At 32.0% G+C, this 26,005-nt stretch overlaps 2 protein-coding genes across 17 annotated transcripts in view; one reads left to right on the forward strand and one right to left on the reverse strand.

The window, feature by feature from the left end:
* The window catches only part of LOC141532128 (uncharacterized), a 140,359-nt gene that overhangs the window by 38,606 nt on the left and 75,748 nt on the right, over positions 1-26,005 (reverse strand). For 11 of the 15 annotated variants that reach the window (XM_074250331.1, XM_074250336.1, XM_074250328.1 and 8 more), the window contains one exon: positions 3,500-3,618. In XM_074250331.1, coding sequence (XP_074106432.1) covers positions 3,500-3,563 — 64 coding nt within the window. In that variant the 5' untranslated portion in view covers positions 3,564-3,618. Of the gene's footprint in view, positions 1-3,499; positions 3,619-6,340; positions 6,663-7,041; positions 7,318-7,936; positions 8,398-26,005 lie in introns of those variants that run through there. The other 4 variants (XM_074250341.1, XM_074250332.1, XM_074250333.1 and 1 more) reach the window with 3 other exon arrangements.
* Positions 9,213-11,985, forward strand: LOC141532133 (uncharacterized). 2 transcript variants are annotated; one of them, XM_074250347.1, is made up of 2 exons: positions 9,213-11,417; positions 11,784-11,985. In XM_074250347.1, exons 1-2 carry the CDS (start codon positions 11,209-11,211, stop codon positions 11,785-11,787), a joined length of 213 nt encoding a protein of 70 aa, XP_074106448.1. In that variant the 5' UTR covers positions 9,213-11,208; the 3' UTR covers positions 11,788-11,985. Both variants share the same exon structure in this region; 1 of them encodes a protein (XP_074106448.1).

The raw sequence follows: 26,005 nt of genomic DNA on the forward strand, positions 1-26,005 counted from the left end.
CTACCGGAGCGATCCCCGACGGTAGGTGTTGGAACTATTCTAACAACCGTCGGGGCTCGAACCCTCGCCTCACGGCATGATGTGCGACCGAACTAACGGGATAATGACAGTCCGCTCGGCCATCATGCCGCTTCATCTTGAGTTATTAAATTTATCAATTTTTCCTTCTTCATGTCAAAAACTCTAGATACAAGATCAGGCCTGTCGTAATGCTGTTGACCAGGGTATAAATTCTCTTTTACTTCACGCCAATGTGGGTTTGAGGTCATTATTATAAATAAATCCGATATTTCGAATTTTCGAACAATAGCCGTGGCATCTTGATAATTTTGAACTTGATTACGTGGAGAACCAGTATAAGTGGATGGTAAAATAATGATTTTGCCAATTTTTTTTTATATTATCAGGATCATTTTACTATTAATTTTAGTTTCTAAATAATCTACTACACCAGAATATATTTCAGACCGCAATTTAACTTGATGAAATCAAATAAAATTCATTCTATCTTATTCAACTTTTACATATTAATCCACTACCCATTGTTGAACTGACAAATTATAATTTTTTTGTCGTACGATCACGTATTGTTACATAAGATTCGGGTATACTTCCATCATCAGATGTAGAAAAAATAGCAGCAACTTCATTTGATCGTTGAGAATTGTATCTACGTACATTATATCCTGGTTTTACCACAAAAGACAATTGTAATTCATTAACATTATCATTACTGTGTTGACTATTACATTTGAAATGATTGAGCAAATACATTATATTTACGCATAATATTTTCGCAACAATATAACAAATCATAATCGAGAGAAGAATTTTTTTTTTTACTGTAATCAACAGCTTCATCAGAATCGATGATTCTTGTCCATTAGATGGAAAATCATTATTAATGGGATATAGTGTAGTATTAATCTGATGATAAATTTGTCCTTGAACCTTATAACAATAAGGCCCAACTTTACTAAACTTGAATAAATTAGCATTCAATTATGTATATGAAAAAGAACTATTGTAACTACGGATATTTTTGAAAAATGTATTAAATTTTACATGGGTACCCTTGTGGAAATAATTCTCTGAAAAAACTCTTGAAAAGTCTTTATAACTCTGAATAAGACTTTTCGAAAGTCTTCACATCCCTAACTAAGTAAAGGAAAGACTTAATAAGTCTTCAAAACTCTGCGATACTCTTCAAAAATCAAATTTTCCCTGCAATTTCGGAATTTCTCAAAGAGTTATTAAGACTTGATAAGACTTGTTCAGTTTTACAGGAAAAGAAGAAAATATTTCTTTTCAAAAAAATTACTTATCAGAATTAAATAAAACTATAAAAAAGAATTAATGCATGTTTTAAAAAAATTTTTTTAAAATAATATTTTCATCACGAAAATACTTTGATGGGCATCGAATCACTCATAGTTGAGCAAGTCAAAACATCAACAGCAAATGAAGTGCACTTGCTATTGGAAACAGATATTACGCAAAGAGTAAATCCAATCGGTATTTAATTTGGACTATCAAATATTAAAGTCAACTTTCTAGGTAGGAAAGAATTTTCTAACCACATGCCACCTATTAGAAACTAAGAACACTCAAAGATTCTAACTGTAAATTCGTAAACTAAAATATGTTAGGTATCAATTAATTCCAGCAGATGGCGTGTGTATAGAAAATTCTCTCCTATCTAGAAAGTTGACTTTAATATTTGATAGTCCAAATTAAATACCGATCGGATTTACTCTTTGAGTAATATCTGTTTCCAACAGCAAGTGCACTTCATTTGCTGTTGATGTTTTGACTTGCTCAACTATGAGTGATTCGATGCCCATCAAAGTATTTTCGTGATGAAAATATTATTTAAAAAAAATTTTTTTAAAACATGCATTAATTCTTTTTTATAGTTTTATTTAATTCTGATAAGTAATTTTTTTGAAAAGAAATATTTTCTTCTTTTCCTGTAAAACTGAACAAGTCTTATCAAATCTTAATAACTCTTTGAGAAATTCCGAAATTGCAGGGAAAATTTGATTTTTGAAGAGTATCGCAGAGTTTTGAAGACTTATTAAGTCTTTCCTTTACTTAGTTAGGGATGTGAAGACTTTCGAAAAGTCTTATTCAGAGTTATAAAGACTTTTCAAGAGTTTTTTCAGAGAATTATTTCCACAAGGGTACGTTCAAATAATGATCTTGAAACAGTAGGCATTATCGGGAACAAATCTAATTTAACTTTACCATGGCTACAACGATCATGAAAAAAATTGGGTTTATTTGACACCATTTCACATCTAAAATGTTTTGCAGAACAATGTATACACAACTCGTCCATTGTACCACCATAATGCTCATCAAAATTACAATCAATAATGACATCGCGATTTTTTATTTCAACATCATGAAATATCTTGTCTATGGTAATATTCTTCAATAAAGATTTAAGTCTTCTACGACATATATGATGATTTTCAATCTTTCTTCTTTTTCGGTTAATTACTTTTTCATTTTCACTACCACAATACCGATTTCCCTTCATTTTAAAATTGAAAATTTACTATTATCAAGGAAAAAAACACGAAAAGGACACAAATAATTTACACACGAATAATTTATACACTCACACTGTACATAATTATTAAATACAAAATTAATAACACAAAATATGTAAAAAAATAAAAAAATCATCGCGGAAACATTTGGCAAAACTTCTTAGGACCTCAAAACGTCAACATTCGTTGAAAACTCGATTTTCCAAAAACGTGGTGAAACCAATAACTTCCCAACTTTTGAAAATTTTTAATTTTCTTAGCGGGAAGTTAAAAAGATGATTATTGTGCCCTTTCATTATGGGTTTCGTAGTTAATTTATCAGGAAAACTGCTGTTAAACTCACCGGTTGAATATTCTTGCGGTTGAATTGTCCTTTGGCTTCAATTTCCTTCGGTTGAAAAGTCGTCGGTTGAAATGTCGCGGTTGAACTATTACAGAACCCACGATTATAGAAAATTTAACGGTAGTTTTTAAAGAAAATTTTTTCCGTGCTTGAAATGACCAATTACATTCCCCGAATAACAAAATGAAGAATATTGTTAATCAACATATATTGTGAATAGTTAAAATATGTTTTCAAAAAAAATCTTTTCACCTTTTATTTTTAAAGTTTATCTTTTATTCAAGTAACCACACAATTTAATAATAACTTAGATATATCTTATGTTAACCCCCTTCCCCCCTTAGTGAAGCCGAGTATTCCAGCTAGTTTATATGATATAATCAGGCTACTTAATTCCCAATCGTATCTCAAAGAACTTGTTTAGATAATTCAAATATTCATTAATTCAAACTAGAGTATGACCTGATCACTTCATATATTAAACATAATTTTTCTGCCCATTTTTTGAAATGTTCATCTACTCTCTAGTAGAAATTGTTTTAAATACACGGTTGATTAAATCTATGAGAAAAAACTTAAAGTCTTAATAATCACTTACCAATTTCAATTAGCTTTTTCAATGCCATATGAGTTTTGGTTGGTACTGCTTTATCAAAAGCCATATTTTTTTCAGGCTTTAGGCCTTTTCGTTCTAAAGTCCAAACTCCATATGGGCCCCTGAAAAATATATTTATTTATTAGTACAAATCTTTGATATTCCACGTTTCCGAAAGTTGTTGAATTCTAACATAGATGCCAACGAAATTTTTAATCCGTGTTACAATATTTTTGCTCGGCATTCTTTTCAATGTTTAGAATACATACAAAAAACTGTAGATGCCAAAGATTTTAGGCCTGAGGCATAATCTAGTAGCAGCGAAAGGGTATATATGTTACTGGTACGAGGATAGCACTGTAGTTGCCACAAAACTAGCTTAGTAGCAGCAGAAAGATAAACCTGGAGCTGCAACGAGACTAATTTTATTGCTGCAACAGGCTTAGTCTTAAAATTACAAAAACTAAGCCCTAGTGCGGCCATACAAAGTTTCGATCGTGAAGCATTCTCTGATGCTTCGCATTATGAGCCGTGCAAATCAGTACCAAAACAAAAAACCCCTGGCTCAGGTAAAGTGACCTCCTGGCCAAAAGTTTAATGTCTCGCACCAGAAGATGTTCCTAGATTCCATCAAAAGTTTGTAAAGTTAGAAAACTGCTCGGTCTCTTGGAATCGAGTTTATAACAGGGTAAAATCACCCTGAGTCAATAAGTCGCCGGATATCTTTAATTATTCGACGCGGCACTGGCACGTCTCGATCTTTGGATCCGAAGAGAGAAGAGGAGGGGGTAATTTTGGGTTATTGTAGGTGAGTTGTGCAGTTCTAGCGTCAATTTGAGTATGTCGACTTTTGTCGATTTTCATGATTGACATTTTTACATAGAAATTGTTGAAAATTATGTTGGGGATTATATAATTGAATTGATTTTATATTACAAAATAATTTATTACGAATTTATAATATTACGACGCCAATTGCGAATTATTAATTTTATCAATTGCGAATTTATTGTTTTAAAACGCGTAAATTATAATTGCGATTAAGCTAATGGATTGTACGCAAAATTGATTTCAAGTTGACAATTTTGAATTTAATTATTAAAATTTTCTATTGAGATCAAATTAATTCGCCGAGAAAATAACTTTTGTAAAATCTCGGACACAAACATTATGTCGATAGATTTTTAAGACCTCTGTCGTCATATCTTAATCTATTAATTGAAGATACGAAGACCTCTTGGAATTAAATATTTATTGTTGTATTATTAAGACCACGGCAATCAATTAATTAAGAATTTTAAATCGGAAATTGGAATTGAAAATTGAGATTATTAGACTCAGAGTTATTTTGGAATAACTCTGACTCCACAGGGTGGAGTCTCATCACCTCTGATGTGGCTACTGGTAGTCAACAGTCTTCTGAGAGAGCTAGATGACAAGAAGATACATGCCGTTGGCTACGCCGACGATGTGGCAATTCTCGTCAAAGACTCTCATCCGGAAGAATTGAGATCGAGGATGCAGGGCACTCTCGATCACATCCGAGAATGGTGTACAGTCAGGTCCTTAAAGGTAAACCCTAGCAAGACAGGACTAGTACTATTCACAAGGAAAAGGAAATTCGCTATTAAGGTACCATTCCTCTTTAATGAACAGCTCAAATTCACTGAGGAGATACGCTACTTAGGCGTCACTTTGGATAAGAAACTGAGCTGGAAATCGCACATTGCCAGTCAAGCATAAAAGGCCACTGCCACCTTTTGGGCTTGCAGGAGAATGTTTGGAAACACGTGGGGTCTGAAACCTAGAATGGTTAAGTGGATATACGAAGCCATTCTAGTCCCACAGATCATATATGCCTCGGTGGTTTGGTGGCCGGCACTAAAGCGGGCCACAAACACTAAGGCGCTGAACAAGGTCTACAGACTAGACATGCTGGGTATAACGGGGTCAATGAAAATGACACCTACCCTAGCAATGGGAGTATTACTAAATGGAAGGCCCCCGAATCTATACACAGAATCAGCGGCGATCAAAACGGCGCTCAGACTGCAATTTGGAGGACTATGAAGAAAGGCATCACACGGGCATGCAGGAATCCTGAAGGTGGAGGACTTCTAACTCGAGAAGTAAGAGGCAAGGAGACTCTAACTCTTAGAGGAGACCGATGCCCGGTCAGATACCACTTCAGGGAACTCTATCAGGCAAATGATGAGTAATAAAATTATTTAATTCTAGTCTATCTGCTTCCACCGCATTTGCTACAACTTCGTCTTTTATACCACTTTCATATTTAGATTTATCAATTTTATCCCAAAAAGATTGAAATCGTTTGAAAATTGGTACATTAGGACCCGAAGTTTTCTTCCAGAATAGTTCAAAAACAGCTTCCAGGATGATTTCAAAGATGTGATGACGACAAGGCAACCAAATTAATTTACGGTTCAATTTCCTTTCAATTATTGCTGCTGTGCCGTGTAAAAGTGTAGAAATCAAGCTGAATATATAAAAAATAGGCTTTGATTGTAAAAGAAATATACAAATAAGTTCTGAATAGAAATAAATAAAACCAAACAGATTTTCTATTTAAATCTATTAATAAACATAAGCCTGATTAAAAAAATGGATTAAAAAGCATTGAACGTAACGAAATTTGAATACTTCTGAATATTTTCAATTCTTTTGAATTCTTTCTCTTATAGAGAATTAAGATTGTCAATTGTTTTGAATTTTTTTTTTATCAGGGAATGTAAATTGAAAATAAAATTTTATTAATAAGTTAAAATAGTATTAATTATTAATTAATTAAAAAATATTCTTGCAAGCAAAGAAATCATATTATACCAGTATTAACTGCTGGAATATCGAAGCACATCGCCTTAATATGAGCCGAAACTTTCCATTATTCCAATGTATATATAATAGCTACAGAATGACATTCTACAGATCCGTCCAAAATTTTTGGAACGCCGAGAAGTTGATTCGTTTTAGAAGTTGATAGTATAATTGCAATTCTATTTACAGAATCTGAACCAGTTATATCCGGTAGAATTTTGTCATCCCAATGAACAGTATAGCGATCTTCAAATTTGGAATCATTTTTCAAGTTCTAGTCTAGTCAACAAGTGCCTTTTAGGTCAAAATTTTTTCGAAGGCCCGGAAAAATATGATTGAGGTGTCATTCGATTCGTTATCACATCTAGAAAGTTTTTGAAAAATTTGAAGATGCGCTCGCAAAAATTACAAAAGTTATAAACAATTAACTAAAAAAAAGGGGGTTCAGTCTTTTGCTTATATTTCAAAAACTTTTTGAGATATCCAAAATTTGAAAAAAGTTCCAAAAAGAGTAATAATTTCCTAAAAAAAGTCTCGATTCTCGGAATTTTAGGATAAATATTTATAATTTTTACAGAGGGCTGAAAATACGCTCGAAAACGGGCACTCAGGTATCCCGAAGCCACGCCCCCTTGGTAACTTTTAACAAAAAATATTATTTAAACATATAAAATATTAATATTAAAAATTGAAAAAATTCAGGCACTTACAGAATAGACAAATAAATAATAATCTGCCATCAAAAATTTTTTATCGCGATTTTTCATTAATTTATGCATTAATTAATTAACAATTTCGTATAGCTTATACATCCACATTGCAAGTGAGATAATTGTTTAACTACGAATCTCAAATTTTTTTTACTTCGCTGAGCTGTTTTTCAATGACCACAGAATGGATTCCTATCGGTAGAACTAAATAATTCTTAATCCCCACATTGTTATTAACAATTTACGTCGGTGACAAATTAAAAAGTTAAATAAACCCTGTAAAAAAAATTTTTTTTCAGACAATTACTTTGATTCGTTTTCCTATTAACATAAGCGACTTAAAAATGATTTTTTATAATTTTTATCATTTATTGTTTAAAAAATTGTTATGTACAAATGTGTTAAATATTAGTAATTTGATAAATTCTTTTTTTATTCATAATCTTCAATGCAAATTATGATTTAAAAAAAAAATCGTTTCTTAAAAAAATTTTTTTGTTGCTTAAAAACGCTTTTGTTAATAATTTTTATTAATAATTTTTTTTTACCACTTGCATTCAATATTAAGGAACCATTTTTTTTTTTAAATCATAATTTATGTTTCTCTTTGATAGCTAAAAAAAAATCTGATTTTTTTTAAATTTTCATTGTTTATTAAATAAACAATTTGTTATAAACAATTAAATTTTTTCGGTATATTTTTTTTCTTACTGTACACTATGAAACACAAACAACTAATTACTTTTCTTTCATAAAAAAAATTTATTTATATTTTTTATTGAATTTTAAAAATTATTGCCTTCTATACTCCATTAGACTCATCTGATTTTTCATGTTTAAACTGATTATATCTTGTTAACTAATTGCAATACGATAAAAAAAAGTCAAGACTTACTTGTTCTTTATTAATCAAGGAATAAATTAAGCCCAAAATTCATGATCTTAACGAATTATTTAATTAATTTATACCTTTTTTTATAAAAAAAAGTAAACCATTCGGCTCCGCCCGAGATGGAAGGTAGATTTCAATTTTTTGTAATTATAAATAATTCTAAAAAAAATTTGTCAAATAATTAATACTTAAACTTTTATTAATAAAAGTATAGTTTCTTTTAATTATTTTCAAATCGAACCATCGTATGTTTTCATATTTTTCGTTATTTTTGTAAATTACATTCACATTAAAACAAATTCTATAATTAGTACTCAGGTTGAATCTTCCTGTCTTTGATATTTTTATATTAATTTCACGAAATGATTTAGTTGATTAGTCTGGGGTATCCATTGACAATAGACAACTTTGAAATAACTTAGAAACATCTAGGAATTTCTTCAAGCTTTACCATTTTTAATTCTCTGTAAAAGAAGAAAATGAAAAATAATTATATGTTAGAGTATAATTGTGTGAATATTTATTTTTTTTTTTCATAATAGATATTATAGTTTGCTTTTTTGGTTTTTTTTTCCAACTTTTAACTTTTGTTACAATTATTGAACGGTTTTACATTTTCGTTTGCTTTTTCAATTTCTTTTAATTTTATTTTCATTTCATGTTGCAAGATAATTTAAAAAGTGTCCATACTTACATCCCTGTTTAAAATTTCCAATAGGATCCCATCAAAAGCGACAAAAGCCACTTAGAAACCCATAAATTTTATTGGTTTCTAAGTGGCTTTTGTCGCTTTTGATGGGATCTTATTGGAGTTTTTCAACAGGGATGGGAATGATTTTTGAAATTACAGAAAAATCTTATATCACGAGAAGATAATGTTATTATGATGAAATTTTTTTTATTTTAAACAAATAAAATTTTTCAAATCAAGAACCATTGTGTCAATTGGAGGAAAGGAATTATTTTCATTATTTTGAATTAAAGCTGTATAATGTGGAATCTTCAAATCCCAATAAAGATGAAATTCCTTTTCATTTTTTACCGGAGCTATTCTTATGCTCGAATTTTTATTTCCGGTATATATATATTTATTGATATTTGTAACAGTGCTGAAATAAAGATCATATCACCTATTTCTGCATATATTCCATCTGTTATAATATGATTTATAGATATTGTTTCTTTAATACCGGTTGGTAAATTATTGATAAATTCTTGATTAATCACCATATGAGCTGCTCCTAAAATTCTTAAACAATTCATTAAATGTTCGTAACCACTTAAGGGGTTATATCCACTTGTGATTTTCAAAAAATCGATTTTTTTTTCATTTTTTGAATGTACATATATTCAAGAATATTCTCTGAAAATTTCAAATCGATCCGACAATTAGTTTCGGAGATATGAGCGTATTAGTAAGAACGTCTCCAAGCGTTCGAAAGTAGGCGGAGCACGAGCCGGAGTAGCAGCTGTTTCTGGTAGCTTCTATCCTTTTGTTCTCGATTTATATTGTGTTTGAGACACTAATATAATAATACAAAAGATCTACTTTATACCTGAAACTTATATTGAGGAATTTTAGGTTAAAAATATGTGAACTCATCAGTTAGAAGTGATCTTTCACGTGGACAAGTTGTGTTTGTGCTCAGTTTATATATTTCTCAGTGTGTATAGTTTAATTAATTAAAGTCAAAAATGCCTCGTAAAATTAGCAGAAAAACTCGTAGAAATTCCAATGAAATTTTGTCTCGAAGAAACGGAAGAACGTTTTTAATCCGAAAACCGTGGAATATGATGAGAGCAGTTTCAGCGCCTCAGCAAAAAAATTTAAAGCGCAAGAGGAAATATGTGTAACTCGCGATACGTCAGTTGAATATAGAATTTTAAATTTTATAACTGTGTTTACGGCTATTAGTGAATATGTATTGTGTAAAACTTGCCATGAGCCAGTAAAATTCGAAACAGCATCAGAACGTGGACTTGGTTTTAAAATTGTTATCTTATGTGATAAATGTAGTCCTCGTAGTATAAACTCTTTTAACTTTGTCAAACACTCGTATGAAATAAATCGACGCTTTATATTTGTGATGAGAACCCTTGGGTTAGGTTTGAAAGGTGCTACTCAATTTTGTGGGCTAATGGACATGCCAGCTTTTTTGCTTCAAACTTCATATGATATGATCGTTAAAAATATCCACGAATGTGTGTTAGTAGTTACAGATAAACTTTTAAAAAAAGCTTGTGTTGTGGAAATGGATGCCACGTCTGAACAGCAGGGTGATGAACATAAGAGTGATTTAACAGTCTCGGGAGATGGGACTTGGAAAAAAAGGGGATTTACTTCTCTATTTGGAGTTACATCTCTAATTGGATACTACAGTGGAAAAATAATTGATCTTTTAGTTAAAAGCTCTTACTGTAAGCAATGCGAGCCTTGAAAATCTCACAAGGATACTGCTGAACATCAGGAATGGTGGGCAGAGCACAAAGACGTATGCTCAGCTAACCACGATGGGTCATCGGGAAAAATGGAAGTTGATGCTGTTATTACCATGTTCAAACGTTCATTGGAAAAGTATCAAGTTCGTTTTAGAAACTACATCGGTGATGGTGACTCTAAAACCTATTCGGGGATTTTGAAGGCTGCTCCTTATGGTGAGACAGAAGTAACGAAGAAAGAATGTATTGGGCATGTTCAAAAAAGAATGGGCAAACGGCTAAGAGACATAGTAAATAATACAGTAGAAAAAATGAAAGATAAGAATGAAAAAAAAAAAAAAAAAAAAAAGTTACTTGGTGGCAAAGGTAAATTGACCGGGAAAGTTATTGATAAATTAACTGTTTACTATGGTTTAGCGATTAGAAGACACTGTGATTCTGTTGACAATATGTATAAAGCCATTTGGGCATCTTATTTCCATAACTGCTCTGCAGATGAAAACCCTCAGCATGATAATTGTCCTATAGGAGAAAACTCGTGGTGTTCGTGGCAAAAAGCGCGAGCCTTGGGAACTTTGCCCAGCTATAAACATAATTATGAGGCCTTACCACCTGATGTTGCAACAGCTATTTTTCCAATTTACGAAGATCTAAGTAACAAAAAATTATTGGAATGATGCGTTGGTGGTTTTACCCAGAACAATAATGAAAGTTATAATCAGCTGATATGGAAAATAACTCCAAAAATTATTCCAGCTGGCTCTAAAATTGTGGAAATAGCTGCAAACATTGCAGCCGGGGTCTTTAATGAAGGTAAAACATCTCTGCTTTATTATATGAGTGCTATGGGATTATCACTTGGACCCAATGCTCATTCCTACGTGAGTAAAGGGGACGCAGAGCGCATCTCAATTTCGGACGCAAGAGCGCAAGGGTCGACGCGCGAGGGAAGAATGGCTCGTAGACAACAACAGTTAAACATTTTGGAGGCAAACGACGAAGCACAAGAGGGTTCCTCTTATGGTGCTGGAATAGATGACATGATGTAAGTTGAAAAAAAAAATTTTTAATTTAGTGTAAATCGTTCCCGAAACTTTAAACGCGTTTATCTCAAAACCGTGTTTTCCGAGTCGGTGAACAAAATTTCTCCGAAACCGCTAAACCGATCGGTTTGAAATTTTCACACGACTTACTCAGATATATTTTTCAGGTAATGATCGAAGGAATAAAGTTTTGGACAATAATTTCGATTTTTTAAGCCACTTTAAAGTGAAAAATTTGCATGAAAAACTGAATTTTTTTTTTTTGAACGGCCTCCATTTTGTCAAAAATCAAAATTTTGACTAGACCTTCGATCATTACCTGTACTTATTTATTACAAAACTAAATATTTTTAGTTTTTGGTTTTCAGATAATTTGGACCAGAGATATCTTGTTCACCGCCAAGCACCTTTTTTTGGAGGTCTCTCCGCAGATCATCTACAGGAGCTAGGGGATCCAATATTTTTTTAAATAAACCACTGATTGTTAAAATACATTAAATTCTGTTGAAGTACATTTTTTCCATTAATGTATAAAATAAAATGCCTCTTTGGAAAAAATTCACAAAAAAACGCGTTTTTTCTGCCTCGCAAGTGGATATAACCCCTTAACAAAATAGATATTGCATTATAAAAACAATTTCCATGACCACTAGTTTTAATTGGAGTGAAATAATTACCTAACGATTGTGGAATCGAAACATTCGAATTATAATTTTGAAATTCAAATTTATGAACTATTTTTCTTATAAAATGACAGATTTTAGACATAGTTTTGAAATCATTATCTTCAAATATTTTTTTTTTTTCGAGTTTCTTTTTTATATTTTCAATTTCAAGAACTGCTCTTTGCATATTAAAATTATGAATATTAATAGAAACTTTTTTACTAGATTGAATAACAATTTTTTTTTCACAATTTTATTCGTTTTCTGATTTACTGAATTCTTCTGAACATTTGAACTATCGTTATCTGTATTCATTCCATGTTGTTTATGTTCATGTTGATCATACGGAGTATTGATGAAATAAAAATTGTTGAAATTAATATCTTTCAGAGGATCTAGGATAGGTAAATTTTCTTTTTCATCTTTTTTAATTAGTGGCAGATAATGTTCAGATTTTTTGTCAAAATAAAGATGTAACTTTCCATTATTTTTAATTGAAGGAATTTGTTTATTAGCTTTATTATTGTTAAAATAAATATTAATTGAACGTTGCAATATTGCTGAAATAATTATTATATCTCCAATTTCTGCGCGTGTACCATTTCTTAAAATTTTCTCAAAATTTATTGTTTTTGAGATTTCTTCTGGTAGATTTTTTATAAATTCTTTATTCATAATGACATGAGCAGCTTCTAATGCTCTCAAGCACAACATTAATTTTTCATCTCCAGTTAATAAAATAGAAACAGCATTATAAAAACAATTACCATCTCTTTTTGTGTAAATTGGTAGAAAACATTTTAGTATTTTGAATGGAATTTCTATTCCGTTACTATTATTTTTTTGGTTGACGTTTTTGAATTTATGAATTTTTTCTCTAACAAAATTATGTAATTCTTGTATTATTTTTTTATCGCTCTTCTGGATACATTTTGTTTGCATTAATCGACTTTTCAACCATTTACCTTCTTTAATAGCTTCTATGGCAGAAAGATGACATAAACTTTTATCGTTATTATTATCAATGTATTTTCCTTTTTTTAAAATGCAAATTAATTGCTTATGATATTGAAAAATTGTTTCGGAAATCCCACAATGTAATTGAAAATTGGAAAAAATTATATCGATGACTGTATTTAAGTTTGTGGAAATCTCCTTGCTTTTTAAAGCAGAATTTAATCCTTCCGATCGCAATGTTTTGAAAAAAGGATCAGATTAGATTCACTTTATTTATGCCAAAGCCTAACGGCCAGATGGCAATTTATAAATACAAAAAACATAAGAAAATATTTTAGAGTACAAATTAATCGATACATTAAAAAATAGAATAGAATGTACTACAATGAAATAAAACATAGTATCTTAACAAAATATATAAGAAGATAATAGAAATAAACAGTTATAGTATCTTACAAAATAATTAAAATAATTAAAAATTACAAAACAAGACCTGCTATTTTATAAAAATAATTTAGATTAAATTTAAATTAACGCGATTTAACTAAGAATTTATATAATAGCTCATTAAATGTCCAAACTAAACAAGTGATCGAAAAGTTTATTTTTGAAAACTTCAAGACTATGAGAATTTACAATGTCTGCCGGTAATTCCTCCCACATACGTATGACTATTACAACAAATGAATTTTCATAATGAGATGTAGTAAAATTAGGCATTTTAAAGTTTATATTATTTTTCTTTACCGCCAATCTATCAGAGCGTCTGACCAAATTATCTTCAACAAATAAATCACGAAGATAGCTAGGCTTTCCTAAATCAAGTAACTTGTAAAAATAACAAGATGCAAAATACAAACGACGACTTTTAACAGATAGCCAGCCTAGTTCACGCCTGTAAGGTGTAATGTGCTCATCACGCTTCAAGCCATAGATAAAGCGTATCGCTGAGTTTAAGGCGCGCTGAAGTTTCTTATCATTCTCATAAGATGAGTTGGTTAAAACAATCGAACAATAATCAATCAACGATAGGATTGTTGCTGATACAAGAAGTTTTTTGATATTAATAGAAAATATATTTTTGCTTAATTTCAAGCTGTATAATGCTGAATTTATTTTACTGACTGTTTTGGAAATGTGAACATTCCAGGATAGATTATAAGATAGATGTAATCCTAAGCACTTGGCCAACTCCGTATATGGAATAGCTACACCATCAATGATTATGGGAGGCAAGCCTTCCCACATAAGCGATTTTATTTTCATATGAGATCCTAATAACAAAGCTTTAGTCTTGAGAAGTTTTATTTCTAGACCATTTTCTTTGGCCCAATTTACCACAGCTTGAGCATCGACATTAATCAATCCAACTGCATCATGAAGTTGATATGAAAAGAAGTATAGGTAGATATAGGTATCATCCGCAAATAAACTGTATCGACTGTGAATGAGCCGCTTTCCAACTAGATTCATTACTATTAAGAACAGAATTGGTCCAAGAACCGACCCTTGAGGAACGCCAGATGTGGTTTCTAGGAAACCCACCGGTACACCTTGTTCATCCACCACTGACTGGCTCCTATTATTCAGATAGGAGAAGAACCAATTTACTGACTCAAACGAAAAGCCCAGTTCAACCAAGGTTTTCAGAATAACTCTAGAATCAACGTGATCAAAAGCCTTTGTTAAATCAAATAGAACCAAAAGTGTTAGCATGTTGCTGTCCATAGCTTTACTGATGTCATTTACAAGATTCAATAGAGCAGGTTGAGTACCATGATGTTTTCTAAATCCAAACTGGTACTTATCTAACAAGTTATTGTTCTCTAAGTAATTCATTACTTGATTAGCAATTATACGCTCAAAAACTTTACTTAGATGGGAGGTGTTTGCTATTGGGCGCGTATCCGATAATGAGCCCAGTGGAGACACTTTATTTAACGGAATAATAAAAATTTTTTTCCATACCTGAGGGAAAATACCGGTATCTAACGATTTATTAAAGAGATTAGTAAGAAAAATGGCGATTTGAGGGATGTGATTCTTCAGCCAGCGAAGGTCCAACCCATCCGGACTCTTGCCTTTGGATTTGCTGAGAGTTAACTGCAAAGCTTTTGTAACATCTACAATATCAATCTTGGACCATGTAAAAGAGCATGTCACTTGACTATTACACGATAATTCTAATGATTTAATAAAGTCCAGGTCGCAAGAGGGATGCCGTCTTACTATTTACGCAAAATGCTCGTTTAAGTCGGAAGCATTGAAAAAATTCAAAGCAGACGAGGCAGAGTTTTTAATTAAGTCTAAATGCTTTAATTTACTCAAAACATTGCTTCCTTGAGGAAGGTTTACTAATACATTCTTCAGATAATTTTCACGTGCACAATTTAACCGAATTTTCAAGTCTTTTCGAATTGTTTTATAGCGTTGAAGAAGTATTGCATCATTATTTCTTTTCGCACACTTATATATAGAATCATGTTCTCTACATTTTGCTTTGAGTTCTTTAGTTATCCACGGATTTGGTGCCCTAGCAATTCTTTTCGATCTTAATGGTGCATGCTCATCAAGGGACGCGATAACATTTGAGTAAAATATTTCCAATAAAAAATCTGGATCAGAATTATCGAGGACCTTTTCTTCAATATCGAGGGAGTGCAAGATTGAACTACATAGCGCATCATGATTATCATTAGTAAAATTCCTGAAAGTTATAAATTTATCCGTAATTTTCGGTGAATCAAACAAATATTCACATACCAGATAGTGATGTCCATTAATGAATGGTTGATTGGACTTATAAAATTGATCCAATTTGCATTTGTTATCAAGAATAACAACATCCAACCAGGTGGCTTTATTATTCGAATGATGAGTAGCCCCATGAGGAACACAGTATAGCGACAGCTCAGAAATAAACGCTTTCAAATGATTTGAAGAATACGAGGACTCTAATAAGTCGCAATTTAGGTCACCAGTAATAATCAGATTTTTATAATTTGACATCAAATTCATAATAATAGTAAAAAATTCATTTAAAAGATTTCCTTTAGGTTTTCGATAGATAACTGACAACAATAAATGAGCACTGGAGGGAGAGATAACATCGAGAATTATAAATTCCGGTTGATTTATGTGATCTGTGTTCGAAACGCGCAAAATTTTTGCTTTTAGTGACTTGTGGATCAAGCATGCAACACCACCACCCATAACGGGTCGACCAGACTCTGAATGTACTAAATCACGATCCTTCCTAAAAATCGCATAATTATCTAAATTGAAAATTGAGTTATCATGTACAGATCTGAGCCAGGTTTCTGTTAAAGTAATAACATGAGGTTTTGTATCAGCAACCAAATCTAGGAATTCAGCAATATGGCCATTAAAACTATTTATATTGAGACTTACAAGTCTTAAAGACGAGGACTTATGACTATAGATATTAGTTAAATCGGTATAGCGTTAATCAGTATTAATTTGATATAATTTTATTAAATCTAAATCGGAGCAAATTTTAATTTTTTCAGAGCTCTCGTCTTTTTTTATGAAAATAGATCCATTCTGTACCCATACTTACTTAAAATGCAAATTTTTGGCTTTAAGCTTAGTATCCAGCAATAATTTGTGCATCTCATGATCCAAAAATTCATTAATAAAAATGTTACCCCTAATAGATTCATTAACAATTCCCGGAAAAGCATCTTTAACCTGTAAAATTTTTTGCTTCCTTCGAACTTCAATAATATGATCACGGACATGATTCGATTTCATCTTAAGTATGAATGAATGCAGAACAGGTCTAGCTCTAACATTATTTCCACTTCTATTACTACTACTACTACTACTACTACTACTACTACTAGGTTTTCGTTTTTTATCTATTTTACGGATAGTTAAAATATCAGTCTTTAATTCAGGTACATTAAGCACTTTGAAAACATTAGCAGCAATCTCCAACGATGACAGACCTTCAGTGACCACTTCAGGAATACCAGTAATTACTAACTCAGATGATACTCGAGAGAGCGTTGTTGCAGTTGAAGAATGAGTAGAGGTGCTCAGTTTAAGTTGAGCAATTCGATCAATTAGAGAATTTGCAGTAGAAGAATTTGAAGCAGTTTCTTCTTTGAGTTTTCTTAATTTAGTAGTTAGCTTTGCAATTTCATTTGAGTTTGAGGTTACATTGCTACTCATATTCATTAGCTTCGCATTAGTATTGCACTGTTCCTCTTGAAGAGTGTCCAAACGCTTACTAAAATGATCAATTTTTGACGATAATACTTGGAACTCAGTTGTAAGTGAGGGAATTTTCGCCACTGATTGCATGACCATTGTCAATTTATCATCTAAGAACAGAATTGACCAGCCATCGGGAAGAGAACTGACAGTTGAAGAACTGGAAGTAGCTGCATCATCAGTGCCGCAATTACTTTGTGTATCTTTACTCATAGCGACTTCAACAGTGTTTTTAAGATCGGAAAAAAACACTGAGTCACTATTAGGAGACAACAGGCCTACAGGGGTTACCGGTGACGGGATACTCAATTTTGATAATGATCCACAATTTGTCGATGCGTTTGTTGATTTATTTGTTGATTATGCTGATTTGAAACTCGAGGATGACGACTTATTAGATGTAACTGATTGTAACAGGGCTGTACACTAATTCATTATTGTACAGCCCTGTTACAAGAGAACACGATGTGGTTTTATTTTCATCATTATGACTAAAAATAACTTCAAATTTTTTGTCTTCTCTACAATATACAATTAATCCATAAGCATATCTGTTATTACTTTGTGACACATTTACACGATGTACTATTGAATAATTAGGTAGTTCAATATTATCTTCAGTTTTAATCCATGTTTCTGCTGCTATAAAAATACACAGTTTATATAGTTTGATGAAATTCTTCAGGTCAAGTCAATGAGATGTTTTATTTAAGCTTTGTATATTTTGATATACTATTGTATCTTCATCTTCACGATTAATAAAGAGACAGGATGGACTAATTTTACAATTCAAGATGCGTTTAATTTCTATTTTGATTTTTTCATTTTGGTTCTGCGTGGAAGGAATTTGTAATTCCCCTATTAGATATAAACCATTCAATTTTGTACACCGGCTAAAAGTTACTTATAGTTATTCATTTCAAGTTACGTTCATTTTTCTTCATTCCTTTTTCCAAATGTACTACTATTTTGTCGTACATTCCACCCTGACTTTTATATATAGTTATTGCTTCAACCGGTACCAAAGGGAATTAATGACGAATAATTGTTACAATATTTTTGGTAGGTTGAATATTTTTAGTTATTTTTTCGATTGCTGTCCAATTATTTTTTTCATCTTTAAAAATTTCTTTTCTTCTTTTTTTTCCTATTTGATCATCAAAAAAGTCCAATCACAAACGAAAAATATTTCCTTCATTATTTGACTCATACCCTTTCAATATCCCTACTGCACCATTAACAAGACCATTTTCTACATCAATATTTACGGTTAACATATACTTAATGTTTATACTGAGTAATAATTGTGACGGCAACGCTTGAGCATCTTTTGTTTCTAAAGTCCTAGATAGATTAAGCAATTTTTGATTCATTTTATCGGATGCTTTACCTGAAATTTTATCACGTACAAAAACGGATCGTTTTTTGAATCTTTATTAATTATCTTCATATTATATTCGTGAACTTCAACGTTAGTTCGGAATAAATGAATAGCATCATTAGGAACATCATTTTCATTAAATACTACTCTAGATTTAAATAGATCAAATTCTTCTTGGGATAATACATCATTAGTTAAATTGTTGAGAGCTTTTGCAAATTTCAAATAATTTTTTTGTCGCATTATTTCTTCTAATTGAAAACTTGTAAATAAATTCCATAAAGGATTGTCAATAATATCTCCGTAAAGATCTTTTATATGAAATTGAAATATATATCTATCACCTACTGGGGATAATTGATTAAAATCTTCAAATACAATAATCGATATGCCACCAAAAGCATTCGATGTTTGGAAAATTTGTTTTAACCGACAATAATATATTGTATCATTCTTGAATCAACCATACTAATTTCATCAATAATAATAAGTTTGAGATCTTTTAATCTAGCAAATAACGTATTTCTTGTACTGCTACTTAATGGGCAAAGATTCGCGGAACATTGATTCAGAGGCAATACAAAAGTAGAATGTAATGTCGTTCCCTTGATTCCAAAAGCAGCTTTTCCAGTAGGTGCACATAATAAAATTTTAATAGAATCTAAATTTTGATTTGATTCATAATTTATAAAACGAATAAATGTTTGATGAATAGCCTCAATTAATCTAGATTTACCGACACCAGCTCCACCAATCACACAATTATAAAAAGGCAATTGTTTTATCTTTAAACAATGCAATGAATGTAATAAGAATCTTCGTTGTCTTTCATTAAGAGAACATACTAAGTTAATATATTCTTCTTCGTCAATTAATCGGGGTACTGGTACGGAATATAAATCTTTTTCTTTACATATTTTATCTTCATTTGTCAAACCAGCTAAGTCAATAACTACATCTCCTTCACAAGTTGGATTATTGAACACTTCAAAATTACTTGGAGTATATTCTTCTTCATTATCCTCGTTATTTGATTCATCTAAATGTATTTTTATGTCAATCAAAATCTTCTCGATATCTTTGTCAAAAATAAATTCTCATCTTCGTTCTTTAATAATGTTACTATATTGTGAAAATAACTGTTTTGCTGAAGCAATCATCTGATATTCATCTCACCAAGATATAAATAACATAACATTCTCTCTTATGAAATTTTCTTGATCTGTCTGTTCATCGTAGTTTATAAATCATAATATTTTTGACTGCTTTCTTTTCCGTACATATCCTGAGTTGTCAATAAGCTTTAAAGAACGAGTATTATCTTCTAATTCTTCCTCTTCATCACTATTGACAGGATTTTTTTTATTTTCTTTGGTAGAAAAGTTATATCAAGATAAAAATGACGCAAGCCAAGTTTTTTTTAATTTATGCGGGCGATTTATATAATGATCTATTTTACTTTTAATATAAATATCAACGGACTCTAGTGATAATGCTTCACGATCTTTTTTACTTTTAACTATATTAATTCTCGATTCTGGTGGGTTAGTATTTACAAATAAACCCTCTCGGGAACTTATAGATAGTGGAAGAGCTAAAATATAATAAACTGCTTCTTGTGCACTAAACTCGTTAGCTTTTAAAAATTCATTTCCAAGCATTCTTAATTGTTCTTTTATTGTGTAATTCCCTTTTTTGATTTGATTCACAGCATTGTACATTAACCGTGAAAGACCAGCGATTGATTTATTCAAATAATTCAAAACATAACTTTCACATGAATACATATCTAATATGAATTGAATGTCCATATCTGCAGAATGTAGTTGTAATATTTCATTATTGTAGAAATTAATCATACACTCATTAGGATTTCTGCGTAACATCACTGTCGGTCGATTTAAACCATTACGTATAATTTTAATATACATATCATTACTGACTTCAAATGTTTCTAATAATTCTTTAATAGTCATTATAATTTTATTTTTATATTTATTTTCCAAAAATTTTTGAATATTTTTTCGTTTTTCTTTCAATTTAACTTTTTCTTAATTTTCAATATCTGTTGAAGGTAGTAAAATTAATGTTTGATTCATAAGAAAAAATGGTATATCGGAACGACAATCCTTTTTATTGAAAGGATGATGATCAACATCATCATCATCATCATCATCATCATCATCATCATCATCATCATCATCATCATCATCATCATCATCATCATCATCATCATCATCATCATCATCATTAATATATTATGAGTATCATTCATTCGTTGAAAATCCCGGGAAAACCCCTTTTTAAAAGTTGACGCGAAATAACAAATTTAAATTTTATTATTATTTGCATTGTTAATATTATTGTAAGTATCAATAACATATCAAAAATCCGCGATAATAACAATAATTATAATAATAATAATAAGCGATGCTTGCTACGTGGCCTCCAAGCGGCGCATCGCGGGAAACGCAGACCATAACATCAGGTCTGTAGGCGAACGACGTAGCCCGTGCAGTGGGCCAACTACCCACTGCATGGAAATAACTGAGTTACCACAAGATACCAACTCAGAAGTGCTCCCCACAACCGGTCCTTTTCGGATGAGGACCATTTATCAGGTGGCAGGAGCACGCCGGACTCGATGTATGATGACGACCCTGGCGCCTTAAGGACTTACTTTAAGTGGACGGAGGAACTGAGAGTCGATCTCTTGGTGTGCTACCAACGTAGCGAGCCGGGGGTGAGCGGTTATATGGCCCGGATGCACACTCATTGGAGTGATATGCATCCGGAGCTATCGCATTTTACGCCTAAACACCTGCGTAACTATGCCGCTTATGTTCGGCGTAACAGAAGATCGCGTGTGCCGGATAGAAGGCAGTCTAATAGACTTTCTCTTTCGGCGCAATTACACCAAGAGCGACGCCGTTCCTCCTTGGACAACAACAATCCCTTTGCAGGACTGCGAGTAAGTATATCTAAAAAGATAACTTACTCTCAACAACAGCTTGACGCGGTAAATGAAGATCTCCGTACAGAAATCCTGGAAGATTCCACCCTGCTCACTGTGAGCCAGGTTGTGTATGGTGCAGCGGTTTCGGCTTTTCCGAGAGAGAGACATTGTCTCTCGATCGAGGCAAGGTTGAGACAGCGCATCTTACAACTTGGCTCCAAAATTGACAGATCCCGGAAACATGTCTCCCGCATTCAGTGTGTGATTGAGTTCGAAACAACTCAAAGAACATACACGCCCCGAATTCGTCGCATTGCTGCTGAACTTCGGTGGCGTCATCACACACGGAATAAGAGTACTCTTCTTGTCATCAAAGAAGAGTCTCTTAATAAATTGCGAGCTCTAGTGGCTGCTAAAAAGTCAGTAGAGAAAAGGCTGAAGCGGTTGGTCGACAACTCACTGTTTCGATCCAGCTACAACATCTCAGCCAAAGAAGAGCACAAAAGACAGATATATCAGGATCTCCTGTTTGAAATTGGCAAACTTTACCCAGGTTACCGTGTTAGGCTTGTCGTCCTGATTGTTGGCGTCCTAGGAGGGATGAAACAGTCTTTTATATCCTCACTTGCCAAAGTTCCAGCTTGCTCATCAAAAGCTGAGTTCTTGGCAGTTAGGATGCAGAAGGCTGTTATACATGGTTCTCTCCGTCTCTTAAGGGAAATGACTTTGGCCTGCTGTGATCACTAACCGCCTTGTTGTGCGGAGTGGTCCAGCAGTAACGGATAAAGTTCAGGCTGGGCCCTCGGGAAATCGGACTCCGGGGATAACCCCCCTGAGCATTTGATAACAAAATAATAATAATAATAATAATAATAATAATAATAATACTTTTTTTTACTTATTATGCATCAATCGTAGTTGTAATTCTTATCTCGTTTAGGTTCTGAGAATACTAGTCTACAATGCGCGAATTAACTTAATTTGAAACGTTATGTTTTTTTTTCTGTCAGAAAAGTCAACTTTTGACGTAAAAGTTGGTTTTCATAACATAAATTCCGTAAAAATTAGACAAAATGGTCAAAACAAATTTTACTGAAAGTGATGAAATGAGATTAGACGTAATTGTTAATGGGAAAGAATCAAAGTTAATATTGTTATCATTATTATTCTCATTTATGATCAATTTTTCTGCGATTTTCATAAAGCGAAGCAAATTGAGACTGTGTTTCTGAGAAATATCGAAAGTTGGATAGTTTTCTAAAAATAAATATAAATTCAAAGCACACACATAATTATTCTAACCATATTTTTTTTTTATTTAATTTAAAAGTTATAAATAAATCGACTCATTTATGTAGTGAAAAAAGATATATATTAATTTATTTTGTTTCCTCACAGTTTTATTGGTTTTGTAACCCGTATAATGGGAATAACATCGTTTGGAGATGAAGATGAAGATCGATTTGTTTTTTTAATATCTGAAGGAGTTATTACTAGATATATTATGTGTATAAGCACAGATTTTATAGATATTATCAAACATATACAATTGCATAATATAATTATTGTGCGTGGATCAATAGCGAGAACTGGGGTTCCGGACTTATTTACTAATGATCTTCTTATTGCGGATTTCCGATTTGAAATAAATGTCACATCTTTTGTGAAACTAATCTCAATTACTTTAAGAACCCATGATTTCGCTCTGTTACCAAATATCAGATTTGAAATAGAGTCCGAGGATGAAGAATAAAATTCTAGGTTAGTTTATAATAAACATTTTTGTTGAAATCAAGAATTCCATGAAAACCCTTATTAAACAAAATGATTAAAAATGATTTCACAATGTTGAATGCCCCTTGAGAGATATGATTTGAAATGATTTACATGATTTGACACGATTAAAAATAATTAGAAAAATAATCATTTTTAATCATATCAAATCATTTTGTTTAATCAGGGAACTGAGTTTTATATAATGAAGAGATTAGAAAAGGTAATAAATTAGTAACCAGTTAAAGATTATTGTAAAAAATTATAATTTAAAAACTTTTTTCCAGAACTGAATATAGAATTTTCATCGTGAAGTTTATTTACCATATGATGTTAACGATTACTTTAAAATTTTAAATTAACAAGAAATTTTTTATTTAATTTTTCAGGATATTTAATTATTAAAATTTTTTTTTTGCAGAATTGATCTTAGAACTTTCATCGTGAAGTTAATTTACAACATGATCTTAACGGGTACTATCACAATTTTCTATAATTTCAAAAATTATTCCCATGTAAGTATGGACACACTTTAAATCATATTGCAACATGAAATGAAAATAAAATTAATAGAAAGAAATCAAAAAAGCAAACGAAAATGTAAAACTGTTCAACAATTCTAGCGAAAGTTAAAAGTTGAAAAAAAATCAACAAACTAAACTATAATATCTATTATAAGAAAAAAAAACAAATATTAATACAATTATACTCTAAAATACTATTATATTTCATTTTCTCCTTTCACGGAGAATTAACCATGTAAAGCTTGAAGAAAAAAACTCTTAGATCTTTCTGAGTTATTTCATCACAGTTGTCTATTGTCAATGGATACTCTAGACTATTCTATTAAATCATTTTGTGCTGTAACCAGGGGGTTTTTTGCCCAGGTCCCGTTAGCCACCCCTTTCCTCTTTAGAAAGGGCGCCACTGGGATTGTAGACAGGGTGTCCCAGAAACCGGGGAAGCATGAGAGGAAAAAGACAGGGTCGTGAGAAGTTCGAGAAAGGCTGTACATAAAACTGAGAAAAATTAGTTATAACAATTAAAATGATTTATTCTATTAAATTACAAACAACAATTTTCTTATAAACTAACTTAAATGTGAGAACCTCTCAACTACGCTGGCCCTTGCCAATTATTCTTATAACTAAATAACCAATTTTCTTAACCTCGTCACTCCGACGGAATATCTCAATATCTCAATTTCCTCGTCAACCTGACGGAATACCATAAAATACCAATTAATTACCTCGTCAACCTGAGGGAATACCAATTTACCTCGTCAACCTGATGGAATACCAGTTAAAACCTATTCCCGACTGCGCCCCCGATTCGGGCGTCTACGCAGCGGTTTCCTAACTTAATCCGTTGTTCCCCCGACTCGGGCGTCTATACAACGTTTCTAAATACTCACTAAAGTCCATACAAAGATCGTCCACCGGACGCTAACTTAATACACACTTTCTCTAATTACTCAAATTCCTCCGAATTACTAATTCTCTAAATTCCTTGAATTTTACGCTTAACATTTCTTTAATACAAAATACCAAATTCACTAATTTAATTCATTACCAAAATTTCTCAACTAAATTCATTAACAGTTTTCTCAATAAATTAATTCACTCAATTTACTAAATTAATTGAATTTAGCCCAACGGCCTAGAATTAATTTTACAAAATTACAAATTTCAAATTCTACAAATTTAACAAGCCTCATTAAATATTCAAACTACATATATTCCAAAATGACCTTGACTATCTAAATTACACAAATGCTTCTACTATTTCAATTTTTACCAAGATAATTTTACTTAAATAATTTCCCATAACTAAAGGACTTGTAATAACTAATAAATGACGTTGATGAATAATTTACTTATAAAAGAATCTACTAAATTAAAAGTTGTCACGGGATTTAATTTAAAGATCCCGCGTCATCTCCCGGGCTGGTCGCTAGGGATAGCGCCGCCAGGGTCCGCCACCTGCCGGGCTCCGGCTCAACTGGTCCCAAAGATACCCGAGCACAATGCTACGAATTAAATCTTTGGGATCAAAGTAAAAAAGTTTCGTTGATCTGATATTAATTAGGATTAAGCTTATATAATTAAAAGAGAAATATTGGAAAGGAAGGTCAAACGTCAACGGTGGCTAGCTGATAATTATTTATTGTGCGGAAATTATTGTCGGGACTATTTGAGTACCGCGGAGCGCGCCTGCGCGGAGCGTTGTCTGAAACTTTGGAACGGTTGATGTAAATAATTTGCACTATGTAAAATTCTTAAATAATACCGAGAGACATCGGTGGATTAATTTATGTAGGGATATTAATTCTAATTATTGAAGATTAAATAGGTCAATGATAAATCCGCTGCCGGTGGGCCGGTCATCGGGAGACTCATTGCACCAAACCCGTTAAAGTCATTGTTTTGACTTGCCTCGTGGCGTAGGAACACGAGAGAAAGTAGGGCCGCGGAGGGAGAGGTCATTCTGGCGGTAGCGCTCTGTAGCAAGCACGTGCGAAATTCTTGTGAACTTTGATAATTAGTTTACATATACATTCCAAGCTTTTGATATCATTTTAATTTCTTCATTGAGTGCCGATAAGCTACGATAACCAGC

This window comes from Cotesia typhae, unplaced genomic scaffold (assembly GCF_013202065.1).
Source record: "Cotesia typhae breed Kobodo isofemale line unplaced genomic scaffold, CoteBio_Ctyphae contig_56, whole genome shotgun sequence".
In the NCBI taxonomy this organism is placed as follows: domain Eukaryota; kingdom Metazoa; phylum Arthropoda; class Insecta; order Hymenoptera; family Braconidae; genus Cotesia; species Cotesia typhae.